Below are 16,679 nucleotides of genomic sequence, written 5' to 3'. Positions count from 1 at the left end.
TCTCTCTCTCTCTCTCTGTCTCCTCTTCTCTGCATGTCATGATGATCCTTGACCTCCTGAATCGCGGGAATCAAGCGTTGCCATGCCGTTGCTAAGGATGGCGACACTTTACGGCAGAAGGTGAGAGAGTAATGCTACCGTCCATTTCATATCGCTCACGATAACACCCAATTTCAAAAATGGAGACTAGGTGCTTTGAGAGTGGGTGAGAAGCCGGTGATCTGAAAACCCATTTTTACCGCCCATGCCAGAAATAACGCCCATATTTGGACGATATGCACAAAAGTGTAAAATCTAGCCCATATTCTTTAATTGTAAATTTTCAATCGGTAGGCTGTGTCCCATTCTAAACAAAATCTATTTATCTAAATCATTAAATGCTTTCGTAGGTATACAAACATGTAGTCCATACAATGCACAAGGAGGTGTGGAGGCACATTAATAATGTTTGTGCCTATTCTCCCAAATGGAAAGAATGGCAGGTAAAAGTGATCAGCATCGCCTCTGATCATTGTGAAGTGACTAATATAATCGGCTTTTATTTAAATAAAAAAAATGTGAGAAATAATTTGAAATCCTAAATATAGTAATTATTGGAAAGGAGTACTGATTTAATCACACAGGGGACATCCTGAACCTGAAGTAACTGTTCTGATTCACGTTTAGTTTCTAACCTGAATATTGACGACAAACATTTCTATTTAGATGATGTCAGGTAAGAAAATATACCTTGAATAAAAGTATACCACTTTGATAAGATTGAGCAAGATGATATTTATAGTTATGATACTGAAGAAGAAAACCATTTTGTATCTGTGCTTTGATATACCATCAGCTAATCTTAACACCTGACCTAGAATATTGGATGATCCTATTTAGCAGCTGAACAGAAAGTTTAAATTTATAAAAACCAATAATTGCTAAGTAACCGCCTTGGCTCAGTGTTGGTACACTTGCCTCTGAGTCAGGAGTGCTGCACTGGCAGAAAAATCATCTTTAAATGAAATGTTAAAGGATGCGTTTATTTGTACTGTAAAAATCGCTGCCCCTTGTCTCTGGTCCCCTTGGAGGTTAAGCCACACCCTGGAATGTGTAACTGGAACTGCCCAGCCCAAGTTCTCACTGACTTCACAAATTGTAACTCGATCCACTTTGACTTCCAGAAGCCACAGAGGATAGATCTCCCCAGAAGCCACCAAGTACCAACCGAAGTCCCATACCCCAGTGCAAGTGCATGACCACCCCCTCCCCCCCCCCCACCCCCCCCGGCCATAGATGGGGCATTGTGTAGATTGTTAACCGGTTTATTGGCTATGAAGTGAATAGTGACAGTGTCGTGACTTCTGAATTGGAAGAACCTCTCTCCCCTCCAATCCTACCCCCCCCCCCCCCCCCCGAGGCTCTCATCTCCCGCCGTCCCTAGGCTCTTCTCTCTGTCTCTATCTCTATCTTCCACCCCAGACGCACTGCGATTTTTCTCGCTCTCTTGCGCGTGCGCTCGCTCTCTCTCTCTCTGCCTCTCTCGCTCTCCTCCTTCTCTCACTCTCCTCCTTCTCTCGCTCTCTCCCTCTTCCCCCCCCCCCCACACACACTGGTCTCTGTCTCGCTCTCTCTCTCCCCTCCTGTTGATCGCCGCGGCTTACAGCTCAGCTCTCTCCCTGGTCGCCTCTCTTTCCCCCCCCCCCCCCCCTCCCATGTTGCTCAGTGGCTCATGGAGGATCAGAAGGCCCAGTTGGCGGTCACTCCGAGCCTCATGGAACATGGTCGGGACTGATTGCAGGGTCCTACGTCTGGTTCGGGGCTGCACTTTCAGTTCTGGTTCGGGCGGGAGGCATTGGGTGCGGGGACTCGACAGGAAAAGTACAGTACAAATAGTCAGTCCCAATGTTAAATCAAGTAGTCCTGTCATGTGGATGTAAGATATCCCACAGTACTATTCAAAGAAAGTTGGGAAATTCTCACTGTATTGCCAACATTTATTCTTCAACCAACATCATTAAAACAGATTATCTGGTCATTTATCTCTTTGCTGTTTGAGGGACCTTGCTGTGTGCAAATTGACTGCCACATTTGTCTACATTATGACAGTGACTACATTTCAAAAGTAATTTAATGGCTGTGAAGCTTTTTGGGATGTCCTGACGAGGTGAAAGGCACTGTACAAAAGCAATTCATTTACTGACACCTATTTGAAATGCTGAACTGGAATAAAATCTCCCAATTTTATTTCTGATCTAGTCAAATATGTTCCATTAATTGTTGCTAAACCTGACACTGTAAAATGGATAAATACTGAAGTATTCTCTATAAAGTCTGAGGCATTCCTCAGTAATCTGTCCTTTTGAACAGCGTGCATTTCTAATATTTAAAATATATTTAAGTACATAATGGTCTGGAATTTGAGAGTGACTGTCATTCTGCCTTTGAAACTGACTGCAATTACGGGATTTGGCTAATGCAAAAATCCTGAAGTTGCGGTCTGTCAATCACTGCTCCGTCACAGGCTGAGCTGTGCCACCCCCTCCGCCCAACATCATCATCATCGTAGGCAGTCCCTCGAAATCGAGGAAGACTTGCTTCCACTCTTTTTTAAAAAAAAAAAATGAGTTCTCAAGTGATTGTAGAGTCCAATATGGGAATTACAGTTTCTGTCGCAGGTGGGACAGACAGCCGTTGAAGGAAAGGGTGGGTGGGGAGTCTGGTTTGCCGCACGCTCCTTCCGCCGCTTGTGCTTGCTTTCTGCATATTCTCGGCGCCGAGACTCGAGGTGCTCAGCGCCCCCCCCTCGGATGCTCTTCCGCCCAACACCACAGAGCTGGCAATCAGTTTAATCTCTCAAGCCTCTGAAATTGATGAAAACTTTGGTTCTTCTGCAGCATTATTCCCCATTTAAAAATTAGGTCAAAAGGAATTTGGTGTAACTAGGGTTTTAACAGCATCTTGACTTCTAAACAAAGGTTATGGCCCTGAAAAACAAATTTTAATTTTGTTCAGTGTCAAATTTATATATTTTAATTAAAATTAAAAAATGTTGTTAAACTTTTTTAAAAACAAAATCTTTTTCTTAAAGTTTGTTCATTATTTCAGGTTTGCCTTTAGTGAGAGCCTCAATCTTTGTTTGCTCTCTCTCTAGTTAAAAACAATTAGAATTTTAAGAGCTTACTCACTTCCTTGTTCACTGTCTGAGAATTCAGTGTTTGGCTGCTTAGATAGCTTGTTGATGTCAAAGCAATTCGCACTTGGGGATCCCACTAAACCGTTGTTTTGAATTATGCGTTGGAAAACGCGAACTTCTCAACAGCGAGATTGCAAGATCTTTGTGCGAAGCTTACTTCAGGGCCAGCAGCGAACATCTTTGCTTCGCTACTGACGGCAAATTCCAAGCCATTGTTTTGAAATACTGTCCAATTACTATATTTTTCTTCAGTTGCTCAGAATCTGAATGTGGTACCCTATATTTGAAAACTGAAATCCTTCTGCACAGTTTAATTGGTCGCAGTAAATCTGCTGAATTTTCAAGAGAAATTAACTTCACTTTATGCACTTTTTGCCAATGATGGTTTTATTTTGATTTGTTGATTTCTTCGTACAGACGGCAGAAAGCCAGAGAGAGACAACAGAAGTTGCTTGCTGAATTTGCTTCAAGACAAAAAAGTTTCATGGAAACAGCAATGGACCTTGGTAAGTTATGTATATTGAAGTTAAATATTTGTTCAGTTGGAGACCATTTATCACAATATGTGGAAGTTCATTGTATTCTAATGGATTGTGCATTGCCTAACTATTTGTTTCCCAGTTGTTTTAGTTTTGGATGTTTTTATTGTATAAGAGATTGAATTAAGTCTATTGAATAGAAGTTGGATTTTAATGCAATTACAGATGCGCTTTTAACCATTGAGATAGACAACATGATGAAGAGATGGATGTTCATTAGCAAATCTGGAAAAGGAATTTGGTTTGATTATTGACCATTTACTAAAAGTATTGAATCTATGTAAAGTATCAAGTCAATGTAAATTGACCAATTTATCAATTAGTCAGTTAAGTACTGAGGTGCATCTGGAGGGCATTTGAAAGTAAATGATTTATTAGAATGTTGTGCATATTATTAACGAGGCTACATTTGAATTTTGTAAACAAGTGAATTCATTATCTTCAAAGGGCAATAATGTGTTGCAGAAAATTTAGAAAAGAGCACCATTGATTCCGGGATTTACAGCTCCAAGTTATGAACAGCGACTCGGAACTAAAATTGATTTCACTGAATAAATAAAGAGAAAGTTCAGGTCTTGAAAACGCTGATAAGAATTGATGATGTAGATATAAGGTTATTTAATTTGAATTGCGTGTACGGAAGCAAAAGTACCTGGCGGGTGGGCAGTTAAAATTCACCCTGGCTCTTGTCTGAAAGTCGGCATGATTGCAATATCTGCAATTTGAATCCACCCTCCTGAGCAGGCAGCAAGGACACGCACGCGGAGCCAACAGGGTCATTCTTTGCATATGCATATTGCGGCCCAATAATATAATTGAGACTCGACTGTAATTTTAACTCTGGCCTGAGATAGGGGAATTCACCGAGAGTTACAATTGGGGCCAGTGTACAAAATTCTTGAGCCTCAAGTAAAACTTGATCACAGGGAAAGCCACTTCCCCAGAGTAGTGGATATGTGGAATAGATTTTCAGTAAAAGTACACAATGTTGTTCAGTTTAACAGCATTTTTTTTTTAAGTTGGATAAATATATGGTTAAGAAGGGGTTACAAGAATAAATATTGGAGATTAATCTATAGAAAACATTAATTTCTGATTTGATAGGATCATAAAACTGCATGCTTGGGGGTAAATAATATAAGATGCAAAGTGTGATAGATATGGAGTTTGTTGAGCTTGCGTTTTATAGAGAGGGCCGACTCCCCTTTCAAGATACTCGGTGATGAGTTAGAGCTCTTTCTCCCTGCAGTTGCTTCCCTTTTGCCACAAATCCATCTCACGGCTTGGTCCTGGATCTCTCAAGTAGGCTGAAGGAACTCTGAACTATGCAGAACTACTATTTGGATATATGTTATATTACATAAGTTTTTAAACTGCATTGTGACACCCAGAGAAAGAGGGAGAACATTTTAAAAGGACAAGGGAAAGATCAAGAAAGAACAAATATTATGGAACCTGCAGAGAGAACAACGCAGAGAACCAGGCACTCAGAAATGGTGCTGGGAAAAAGAACTATAGAGAGATGGAGAAAATATTACAGAAATTCCAATATGGCAGGCAGAAAAGCAGACACCCAGAGAAAGATGAAAAAATATGTTGCAGAAACTGTAGAGATGCAGGGTTTGAGAGAAAGTAGAGAAACCATATTTATAATCTAGAAATCAGAAATCATTACAAAATCTGGAGAGAATATACTATATCAGAGAAAATATAGATATCATTTTCTGCTGTGCTGTTTGTGCTATGTTCTGTTGTGATTAATTTATATTTTTGAACTACTTTTGGGCTGGTTTTTAATGACCATTGGGCAACAATTATCCTGAAAATCTAAACACTGATTTCTGCAGCTTGGGGAATGGAAGACAAGAGAGATGCTGATATGGGCATTGGGAAGGGAGATGGAAATGCCCTCTTCGGTAATTTTAGAGGGAGAAAAAGAAAGAGATCCTGTTGAATGATGGCTGAGAAGAGAGAGGGAGTGATAACGTGGGGCGGGTTGATGTGGTCGAGGCCGGAGAAAGGGTCCAGAGTGGTGGTGGGGGAAGAGACAAACCTTGTGAGGGGATGAGCATTAGCATCTGACTGGTGAAAATGGGAAGGACAGTTGATGGATCCATGTTTTAAAACAGCATCTCAACTTGCTCACGATGTGCAATAAATACCACAAGAGATCCACCAGTCTTTTTAAACTTGCATCCATCTCTTGCCTTTTGTAATGTTATGCTTTCCTTTATCTCTTTAGTTGGTTGTCAGAAAGCATTATGTGTTGCCCAATGAGACCTTCAATACTGTTTATAAAACGGTAACACAAAGTTCTAACTTTGGAAGGAATACAAGAGGGCACAATTTCACGAGATTTATGATTGGGTGTCCAATATGAAAATTCAATCTCAATCTATATAGGTTGGACAGTGAAGTACTGAAAGGGAATAGGGCTACATTGGATGGCTGCTGAAAATGGGCGCAGGGATCGCGATGTGCAATTAACCCACGCCCGTAGTTTGAAATGCAGGCAGCACGCTATCTTCATGCTGTCTGCTCATTAGCATGGTTTCTGCATGCAGCCAGCACTAACTACACTGTTCATTGGCTGCACACATCAGCAGGGGCCGAAAATCGTTACTTCCTAGCACTTCTTAAAGCTAGCCTGCACTGTTTGAAGCTAGCCAGCACCTCTTAAAGGGGAGGTGCATTGTGGCTGGAGCAGGTGCTGGGAGTTGTGCAGGAAGTGAATCTGATCTGGGAAGCGAAGAACGGCACACCATGGGAGAGAGTGGGCTTCAAGGTTTTTCGATGCTGAACTGGAAGTCTTGATACAGGAGGTGGAAAGGAGGAGAGATGTCCTGTACTTGCAGGAGGTCCTTCAGACACTAGGTCAAAAGGCAGTGGCAGCAGATAGCCGTGGAGGTCAGTGCAAGGAGTCTAGCCCCGAGGACCTGGATGCAGTGCAGCAAGAAGTTCAATGAGTGGTTAAGGTCAGTGACTGCATCTTCAAATACCATATCCTACCATCTGCACCACTGGTTTCAGACACTATTCAATTCACCACACCCCCATCACTCACCTACCAACAATCTCTAGCAATCTGGACTCATACCTAACATTCATAAATTCCACCGTACCCTCACACACTTAGCACTCCTGGAGGCCTTACACCCACATCTCACAGTTTGCATACACTGCCAGCTATTCAACCAGGATAACCACATCACCAACACAGATTGCATGACACTGACACACTTCCTTCACTCTTGCAGGATAAGATGGCGCACAATCGGAGACTGCAGGAACTAAATGGAAAGGGACAGCCACGCCTGCCTGTCCTAACCCCCATGGAGGCGACTGCTGGCCATTATTGGAGTGGCCATTGCTGAGGCCCTGGCCAGCGGCAGGGCTGAAACCATCGAAGATGACTGTATTCTCATACCTAATCCTCCTCCTCGCATCCCACTGCCCCATATCCCACAATCTCTTCTGACTTACAAGCTGCAGATGGTGCAAGCATGCACCTCTTACTTTCCCCCCTCCCCTCACCACAACCTTACCCTTGAGCCTTTTACCTTTCAGATACTCAAGAACTGCAACCTGGCCAGGCAGTGGAGGAACACCAGGAAGAGAGTGATGATGAAGACACACCGTCACTTGATTTCACACTCGCAGCCACCAACTCAGATACTGACATTGTGTGTATCTTAAAGGATAGATTAGAGGCGGGATCTGCATGTGGTGAGACACCGGGCACAAATGCGCTGCAGCCAGGGCAGGGGGGGGGCCAAGGATAGCACAGGTGCTAGCTCGCCAGAGGGCAAAGTTGCACACAACTTCTGCTCCAGAGGATCGCTGATGGGCATACAAAACAAAATGCTTGGTGCATTGGGAAGCCTGCCAGAAAGCATGCATTCAATGTCAAGGAGCATGGAGAAGTTGGTACCAACTTGGCACAGGGCTTTGCGCATAGCTTGGAGCCCATCCTTTTCAGCATCAAAGTCGTGGCCAACTCCATGAGCACACTTGTGGACCCAACCATGATGCAGTATCTGATGGTCGATGTCTCAGCTTCCATTGTAGCACACGCAGTTTCCACTGAAGTCGCACAAGCTGAGACTGTTGCCATCGTGTCTGCGGATAACGGTGTTCAAAGGGGCTTGCAGGGTGTTACAGCAGTCCAGAAATCTGTCCTTGAACAGATTACTAGGATTTCAGAGGCGCCGTCCTGGGGGAGTAGTAGTGGCTCCATGGAGCAAAAACCTGCTGTCCTTTCTCGGGATGACAGAATTTGTGCTACCACCTCTGTTACTCCACCAATGCCCTTGCTGTTACCTGTCAGCCAGCCAGCACAGACTGCTACCGCCAAAATGGTGCTTCCAGGCCTTCTCGGCCCAAATCTTCTTGAGGTCATCCTCCAAGGCCTTCTGCAGTCTCCTCCACAAAGTCAGCAGCCTTCTACCAGCCATGCTGCAGCCACTGGTGGGTGGGTGGGGTGGTGGGTGGGGCGCTGGTGGCTAGCATTTCGTCGGAGCAGTAGGACAGGCAAAGGCACATGAAAGACGGGCACGAAAGGAATGCACATGGGTGATCAGTTTAATTCAGTGGTTCTGAAACTGGGCTCCATAGAGACTTGCCAGGGGTCTATGAACATACTGCCTCCTGTCACAAGTTTCATTTGAAACATAAGGAAATAAAAAGGTTTCTAACTGGAAACCGCTTCAATGATGATAAATGAAATGTTATTAACACAAATAATAACCCCCCCCCCACCCCCAACCTCGATGAGCACTGTCTCTCTGCGCACTGATTGGAAACATTTAAACAGGAACAGCAATTCACCATTTATTGGTTCTTTGACGTGTCAATCATTTGACATAACATCCGGTTTGTGGAGAGGAATAGATAAAATCGTACTTTTAAAAACAAGGCTTGGGTTTTAGCCAATGGAAACAACTCTGGGAGCATGTATCTCTAATTTTTAATGATTGTAATATACAACTCTCAGACATTAATATATTTATGTTGGAAAGCACTAAACACTTTTCGAATATATGTTTTTTAAAAAATCTATAAAATGATCCCGCCCCTTCTTCTGATTGGTGAGAGACCAATCATTGGAGAGCGTTGATTGGATAAAATAGCCATCAAACATTTATGAGTGTCATTGTCAAACATCACACTAAGGATAGACAGACTATACAGTGAGAAGCAGGCACACCATTGTCACTGATAACTAAGTAAATACCTGTTTTCTTAAAAGCATTGGGGGGGTGGAGAATTGCGATCGGAGGCATCCGACCCAAAATTTTTTAATGAAAATATCTGGTGGTCACGGAGGCACCTTCGATTCCGGTCGGAGGCCTTCAGTCGCTGTGCACCACACTGGTAGATGACTTCCCCGTATGTCATCATCATCATAGGCAGTCCCTCGGAATCGAGGAAGACTTGATTCCACTCTTAGTATGAGTTCTTGGGTGGCTGTACAGTCCAATACGAGAACCACAGTCTGTCACAGGTGGGACAAACAGTCGTCGAGGGAAGGGGTGGGTGGGACTGGTTTGCCGCACGCTCTTTCCGCTGCCTGCACTTGATTTCTGCATGCTCTCGACGACGAGACTCGAGGTGCTCAGTGCCCTCCCGGATGCACTTCCTCCACTTAGGGTGGTCTTTGGCCAGGGACTCCCAGGTGTCAGTGGGGATGTTGCACTTTATCATGGCGGCTTTGAGGGTGTCCTTATCATGTTTCCGCTGCCCTCCTTTGGCTCGTTTGCCGTGAATGAGTTCCAAGTAGAGCGCTTGCTTTGGGAGTCTTGTCTGGTATGCGAACTTTGTGGGCTGCCCAGCGGAGCTGATCAAGTGTGGTCAGTGCTTCAATGTTGGCCTGGACGAGGTCGCTAACGTTGGTGCGTCTGTCCTCCCAGGGGCATCTTACGGAGACATCGTTGGTGGTATTTCTCCAGCGCTTTGAGATGTCTACTGTACGTGGTCCATGTTTCTGAGCCATACAGGAGGGCGGGTATTACTACAGCCCTGTAGACCATAAGCTTGGTGGCAGTTTTGAGGGCCTGGTCGTCAAAGACTCTTTTCCTCAGGCGACCGAAGGCTGCACTGGTGCACTGGAGGTGGTGTTGGATCTCGTCGTCAATGCCTGCTCTTGTTGATAGGAGGCTCCCGAGATAAGGGAAGTGGTCCACGTTGCGAAGGGCCACGCCGTGGATCTTGATGACTTGGGGGCAGTGCTGTGCGGCGAGGACAGGCTGGTGGAGGACCTTTGTCTTTCGGATGTTTTTGTACGCCTCAGTAAATATGTCGACTATGTCCTGGAGTTCAGCCTCAGAATGTGCGCAGATGCAGGCGTCATCTGCATACTTTAGCTCGACGACAGAGGTTAGGGTGGTCTTGGACTGGGCCTGGAGACGGCCAAAGTTGAACAGGTTCCCACTGGTTTTGTAGTTTAGTTCCACTCCAGCGGGGAGCTTGTCGACTGAGGTGGAGCATGGCAGCGAAGAAGATTGAGAAGAGGGTTGGGGAGATGATGCAGCCCTGCTTGACCCCGGTCCGGACGAGGATTGGGTCTGTGATGGATCCGTTAATAAGGATCACGGCTTGTATATCATCGTGGAGGATGGTGCCAAACTTTTGGGGACATGCGAAACTGAGGAGGACGCTCCATAGACCCTCGCGGTTGACAGTGTCAAAGGCCTTTGTAAGGTCGAAGAAGGCCATGCATAAATAAGGGCTGGCGCTATTCTCTACATTTTTCCTGCAGCTGTTGTGCTGCAAAAATCATGTCCGTTATGCCCTGTAGGGGATGAAATCCGCACTGTGGCTCCAGGAGGAGCTCCTCGGCCACAGGGAGAAGACGGTTGAGGAGGACTCTAGCGACGACTTTCCCAGTGGCTGATAGGGGGATTACTCTATACTTACCGCAGTTGGACTTGTCCCCTTTTTTAAAGATGGTCAAGATCACCCCTCCTCCCTCCGTACATACAGAAATGCTGGAGTCACGTGGGCCTGGACCACCAATTACTAGGTAGTATTCTCATTGATAAAAATAGGATCTCCGTTTGTACGAGATCCCATTACTATCAATGAGAAAACCATCCTAAAACAAGAAACACAGCATAATAATTTTGAAAAAAAATCTCGCTTACTTAAAATTAATTGAAATTAAATGTTTAAGAAAAAAAAAATTTTTTTCAATTTTTTAATGTGTTTTAATAGGGTTAAAAATAAAATAAAATAAAAATAATGGACAAGGTTTTTAACATAAAATTTAATTTAATCATTCATTTTTATATGTTTTAAAACTCTTAAGCTGGCAAAAGTAAGCGCTACGCCTGCTTTTACCAGATGTAAAAGTTTGAAGGACATTCGCTGGGCATGAGTTGGGCAAATAGCTCAATCTCTCCTGCGCGATTGTCCTTCTCCCGGGGATGCGGAGGATCTGTCGAGAGAAATCTTGACAGATCGGAAAAGCAGTTTTTTGGCGCATGCGCATCTTCCCCTGAAAACCGGCTTTTACGAGGTCTCGCTGGGTCCGTGCACACTCGGTGTGGCCGGAATTTTCGGCACATTATTTATTAAAACACTCTTTACATGCTGCACTTTCATTAATATGTATTATACAGGTACAATGTCCAAATCCAGCAATCTTGGAACCAAGACCGTGCCGGTTTTCGGATTTTTCCGGATTTCGGACCTCGCTGTTGGTGCTTCTCGTCGCCCGCTGACCCTCCGGTTGTCGCCGCCTGCCGATCCTCACCGCCTGCCGATTCTCGCGGCCCCGGTGCTGGTTTGCTTGTCTGTCGCCGCCCAATGGCGCCATCTTGGCCATCACAAAGATGTCCGGTTTTCGGACAACCGGATTCTGGACGTTGTACCTGTATAGTAGTATAATTTAGATGGGAATGGGGGAGGTGTGTGATTACAATCCATTTGAAATGGAGTCAACCAAAAAAGTTGGAGAGCTACTGGTTTCATTCTGTATGGAATATGGCACAATTTCAAATCATAAATTTTGTTTGCAATACTTATATTGTGGTGGCTTTTATTTTTGCATTGTGGCCAAGAGGATGATGAATTGGTCAGTGTAAGATGTGGGGCTGTTGGTGAATGGGGTATTGGGGTTGTGGTTACTGTTATTGAATTCGAATTAGTTCTTCATGGACAGACCAGGCAGAAAAGGTCTATCTAGGCTGAGGCCCCCTTCCTCCTTCTCCTCCCTCTTCTGGAAGCTTGTCCTGCTCTGCTTGGCCTCTGTTCATTCTCCCAGTCATGCTCTATTTCAAGGGGAAGGCCTCCTAGTGCACCCATGCCTGGGAGCAACTGGTTTGTGCAGAAGCCTTCGAAGTCAGCAAAAAGTTTCTCAACACCTGCCACGCCACTTCCTGTAGACTTTTGAAACAACTATATAAAGCACCAAACACTCGTAGAATTGTACTAACAGCCAGAAGAAATTAACCAGCTACTAAACTGTCCATTTAAATAGCGCTGGTGGGAATCCTTCATGTTGGATTTCCAGAAGGCATTCGATAAGGTGCCACATAAAAGATTACTGCTGAAGATAAAAGCTCACTGGGTTGGGGGTAATATATCAGCATGGATAGAGGATTGGCTGACTAACAGAAAACAGAGAGAATCGGGATAAATGGGTCATTTTCCGGTTGGCAAACAGTGCCGCAGGGATCGGTGCTAGGTCCTCAACTATTTACAATCTATATTAATGACTTGGATGAAGGGACCGAGTGTAATGTAGTCACGTTTACTGATGATACAAAGATGGGTGGGAAAGCAAATTGTGAGCAGGACACAAAAAATCTGCAAAAGGACATAGACAGGCTAAGTGAGTGGGCAAAAATTTGGCAGATGGCATATAATGTGGGAAAATGTGAAGTTATCCACTTTGGCAGAAATAATAGAAAAGCAAATTATAATTTCAATGGAGAAATATGCTACAGTACAGAGAGATCTGGGGGTCTTTGCGCATGAAACACAAAAAGTTAGTATGCAGGTACAGCAAGTAATCAGGAAGGCAAATGGAATGTTGGCCTTTATTGCAAGGGGGATAGAGTATCAAAAGCAGAGAAGTCCTGCTACACCTGTACAGGGTATTGGTGAGGCCACACCTAGAGTACTACGTACAGTTTTGGTCTCCGTATTTAAGGAAGGATATACTTGCATTGGAGGCTGTTCAAAGAAGGTTCACTAGGTTGATTCCAGAGATGAGGAGTTTGACTTATGAGGATAGGTTGAGTACGTTGGGCCTATACACATTGGAGTTCAGAAGAATGAGGGGTGATCTTATTGAAACGTATAAGATAATGAGGGAGCTCGACAAGGTGGATGTAGAGAGGATATTTCCACTCATAGGGGAAACTAAAACTGGGGATCATAGTCTTAGAATAAGGAGCCGCCCATTTAAAACTGATTTGAGGAGAAATTTCTTCTGAGGGTTGCAAATCTATGGAATTCTCTGCCCCAGAGTGCTGTGGGGGCTGGGTCATTGAATATATTTAAGGCGGAGATGGACAGATTTTTGAGCGATAAGGGAGTAAAGGGTTATGGAGAGCAGGCAGGGAAGTGAAGCTGAGTCCATGATCAGATCAGCCATGATCTTTTTGAATGGCGGAGCAGGCTCGAGGGGCGAAATGGCCTACTCCTGTTCCTATTTCTTATGTTCTTACTTCACGCGTGTTCAGCTCGGCGAGGGCTTTGGCTGGAGGGTGGAGCTCCAAAATTACAGGCTGGCGTCAAATCAGCATTTCATGCAGATTTACGTCATGATCTGCCTGCTCTGCATACCTCCAGCTCGCGTCTCTACCAAGTCTGGCGAGCTTCATGGCAGAAGTATGCGCACGCAAAGTAGACGGCATTTCCTGACTGGCACCTGTAGCGGCCAAACGAGCCCAATTTCGCCACTAGTGAGCTTTTTAAAAAGTACTCTTTTATTTATAAAAAAAAACCTTTCAATATTTCTTAATTTATTTCAATATTTAAGTTGGGATATTTCAGATAATAGTAAGTGGCGCATACACTATTGGCAGGAGGAGGGTTGGTGATGATGGTGCTCATTGTTAGATTTTAAGAGACACTCTGATGATCAAGACTGGGCAGGATTGAGCCACCTCTGGGAGGGTGGGTGGAAGTAAAAACTGTGGCGTTAATAAGGTATGATTCTTAACTTGTCATTTATCAGTTGTGGTATTTCTTAAACATTCCGCTAGTAATTTCTACACACGTAATTTTCCTAATGTTGATCACAAGTGGTTTACTTTTGGTGGCCTATGGAGGATACTACAAGTGGAGGCTAAGGATATGTTGGAATATTTTCCTGTCCCTTCTAATTATATTCATCACTTTAGATTGTTGTGTAAAACAATAATAAAATACTAATTTTAGCATCTAAGATAGTTGAAATATTAAATTACCCTTGTTTGGTGGTCCTGATCAAAATTGTTTGACACCCAACTGACACCAATTGTGAGTTTCAAAAATTCTTCAGTGTTTCTCAACAGGAGGTATTTCAAATGTTATTGCATAGTCCTTGAAGTAGAAATACCTCAGGCAAGTAAGAATGAAACATGGTGGGGTTTTTTTTTTTACAAGCAAGGTGACATCAGAAATGCCTTGCATTCTCAGGCTGCTGAGCCTAGTTAGAAAAATAAATTAGTTTCCAACTGTCTTTTGGGAAATGAGGTGAAGGGTTGGGGCAGAAGATATCAAAGTACTAATAGTTGTTCTGCCTCCAGTGAGCCACCTTGACACACACTTCTTAGTAAGGGAAATGTTCTTTGCAATTAGAGACTTCCACTGTACTCAGTAATTTTCTCACATCTTTACCTCTAATCAGATCAAATACAAAACCAATTAAATACAGCAAAGCAGCTAACAAAAATCATTTAAAAGTTAAATATTAGACAATTTGGATATATTTCTTCTTTGTAATAACTTCATGTTCGGCTTTGGTTTTTTAACGGTCAAGAAATTGTGAGCTGGCATTGGTAAGAAGGGTGGCAATTCAAAGAAAACATGCACATGACAGATTACAATATAATTCAATAAGTTAAGAGCTTTGTATTGCAAACTTGTAGAATTTCACTGATTTTCCCCACATACCAAAGTTTCCAGATATGCAGTAGTAATTCTTTTGTGATGAAATTAGAGAATTTAAATTCAATGAGGTAAATTGATCTTCAATTTATTTACATTGCAAGATCAAAATTTACACTGACATTCCTATCATATTTTCTAAGATGTGTAATAAATACCAAATAAGCTTCCTTTATAAATCTGTTGAATTAATATGAATTGATAACTAAATGTAATAGTTGAAGGTATTTATGACCGATTAGGCTTTATCAAAAAATTGGAACTGGGGTAATTTTTTTAAAGAAAATCTATTCAAATGAGGCAAGGCTTAATCGGATGTTTCCTGCACATTTTTAGGTTTTGCCACCATTTTCTCAGCACAAAATATTTTATTTTTATTCAAGTGCACATGAACCTAAAATGGCAGCTTCCAAGCTCTGGACATCATCATTTATGGGGTGGGGGATGAGAAATTAAAACTACTAGATGACTTAAGCATAACCGCCTGAAGTTTCTGCAAGATTGTTCTGGTATATACAGTGCAATTCGCTCAAAATCAGCTAAACCAGCACAAAAGATCGAGGAATTTTGCGTGCAAATTACATACAGTGCAAATTGAGTTTCTGCAATCTTTTGCGCTGGTTTAAACAACATGCCGGAAACTGGCCAAACCCCCAGATCGAGTTAATCACCATGACAAGTTTCTGCTAATTGCGCCTGTTTGCGGGCCTTTGCTCTTAAAATTAAGCTCTTGGCCAACATCTTCAACAATACTGGCAGATTTACTGATCAGGAACGAAACATTTTTTTAAAGTTAAGATACTTTTTGTTCTGATGTACCTTTATTTGTTTATTAGGTAGCTCCTATCTATTACATCTCAAATTCTGGCAATTCTTAATTGATATACTGCCATTTTTAAACTAACTACCTTTCACAGAACACCATTTTTCCTGGTAGAGGTGGCTTATTTTCATCTACCTACTTAATTTTACACGTATATTAATTTTACAAGTAATATTTGGGCCCAAGTTTCCGTCCTCTGTAAAGGAGATGCGCCGACTTTCTGGAATAAAAGGGGCACCGAAAACTTACCTTGTGAGTCTCCGAGCTCCTCAGGATGTCTTCGGCCTCAGTGTGGCGCAGCACAAGGGGTCGGGGGCGGCGCCAGGTTCTGGCACTGAAAACAGTGCCGGGACCTCTGCACATGCGTGCTAGAGTGCGCGCGCATGTGCAGTAGCTCCTCGCAGCCCAACGCTCTGCAGCTCAGCCTCTTCTCTCTCTCTCTTTCTCCCTCCCTCCCGTTCAGTCTCTTTTCCTCCCACCCCCCCCCCATCCCGTTCATCCTCTCCCCCGAAACCCCCCCCACCCCCCCACCCCCCCCCAATCCTCTCTCTTCCGTTCAAAAAATATATAATCTATATCTGCACCAAATTTATGCAAAAAAACTCCATTTAAAGGGCTCAAGTTTCGGCCTGAGTTGGGTGAGTTGATGAAACAAATGTTTCCATGTATAGAGTAAAAAGAATGTATGAGACATTTTTGCTGGGTAAACTAACCAGCTCAATTGCATATTGCTGATTTTATTTTGTAATTTTTAAACATACAATGATTTCAAATAAGTTGAGTTTTGTCTTTTCTGATTTATCCTACATTTTGGATATAAGGGGGCAGAGGGGGAGGGGGCCGGGTGGTGGTCAGCTTAGTGAGTTTATTGATTCTTTTAGGTATGAAACCAATCAATGTCCTACAGCAGTGATCCTCTGTCAGTGAGCAGTTTGTTTTTCAGTTCTGATTTGCATTGAAAATTTCACAGATTTATTTTTGTGATCACATTTGATGCAAATTGTAAAGCATGTTCAGTACTTGGGGTAAAGTTTTTCATGTG

The 16,679-nt window shown here is 43.3% G+C and overlaps 1 protein-coding gene across 7 annotated transcripts in view; it reads left to right on the top strand.

Annotated features, from left to right (window-relative positions):
* Positions 1-16,679, top strand: part of ubr3 (ubiquitin protein ligase E3 component n-recognin 3) — a 439,870-nt gene that overhangs the window by 190,506 nt on the left and 232,685 nt on the right. For all 7 annotated transcript variants that reach the window (XM_070875678.1, XM_070875676.1, XM_070875681.1 and 4 more), the window contains one exon: positions 3,593-3,681. In XM_070875678.1, coding sequence (XP_070731779.1) covers positions 3,593-3,681 — 89 coding nt within the window. The remainder of the gene's footprint in view (positions 1-3,592; positions 3,682-16,679) is intronic.

The sequence above is a fragment of the Pristiophorus japonicus genome, chromosome 3, assembly GCF_044704955.1.
Source record: "Pristiophorus japonicus isolate sPriJap1 chromosome 3, sPriJap1.hap1, whole genome shotgun sequence".
NCBI classification, from domain to species: domain Eukaryota; kingdom Metazoa; phylum Chordata; class Chondrichthyes; family Pristiophoridae; genus Pristiophorus; species Pristiophorus japonicus.
This window is presented reverse-complemented; position numbering and strand designations above follow the sequence as displayed.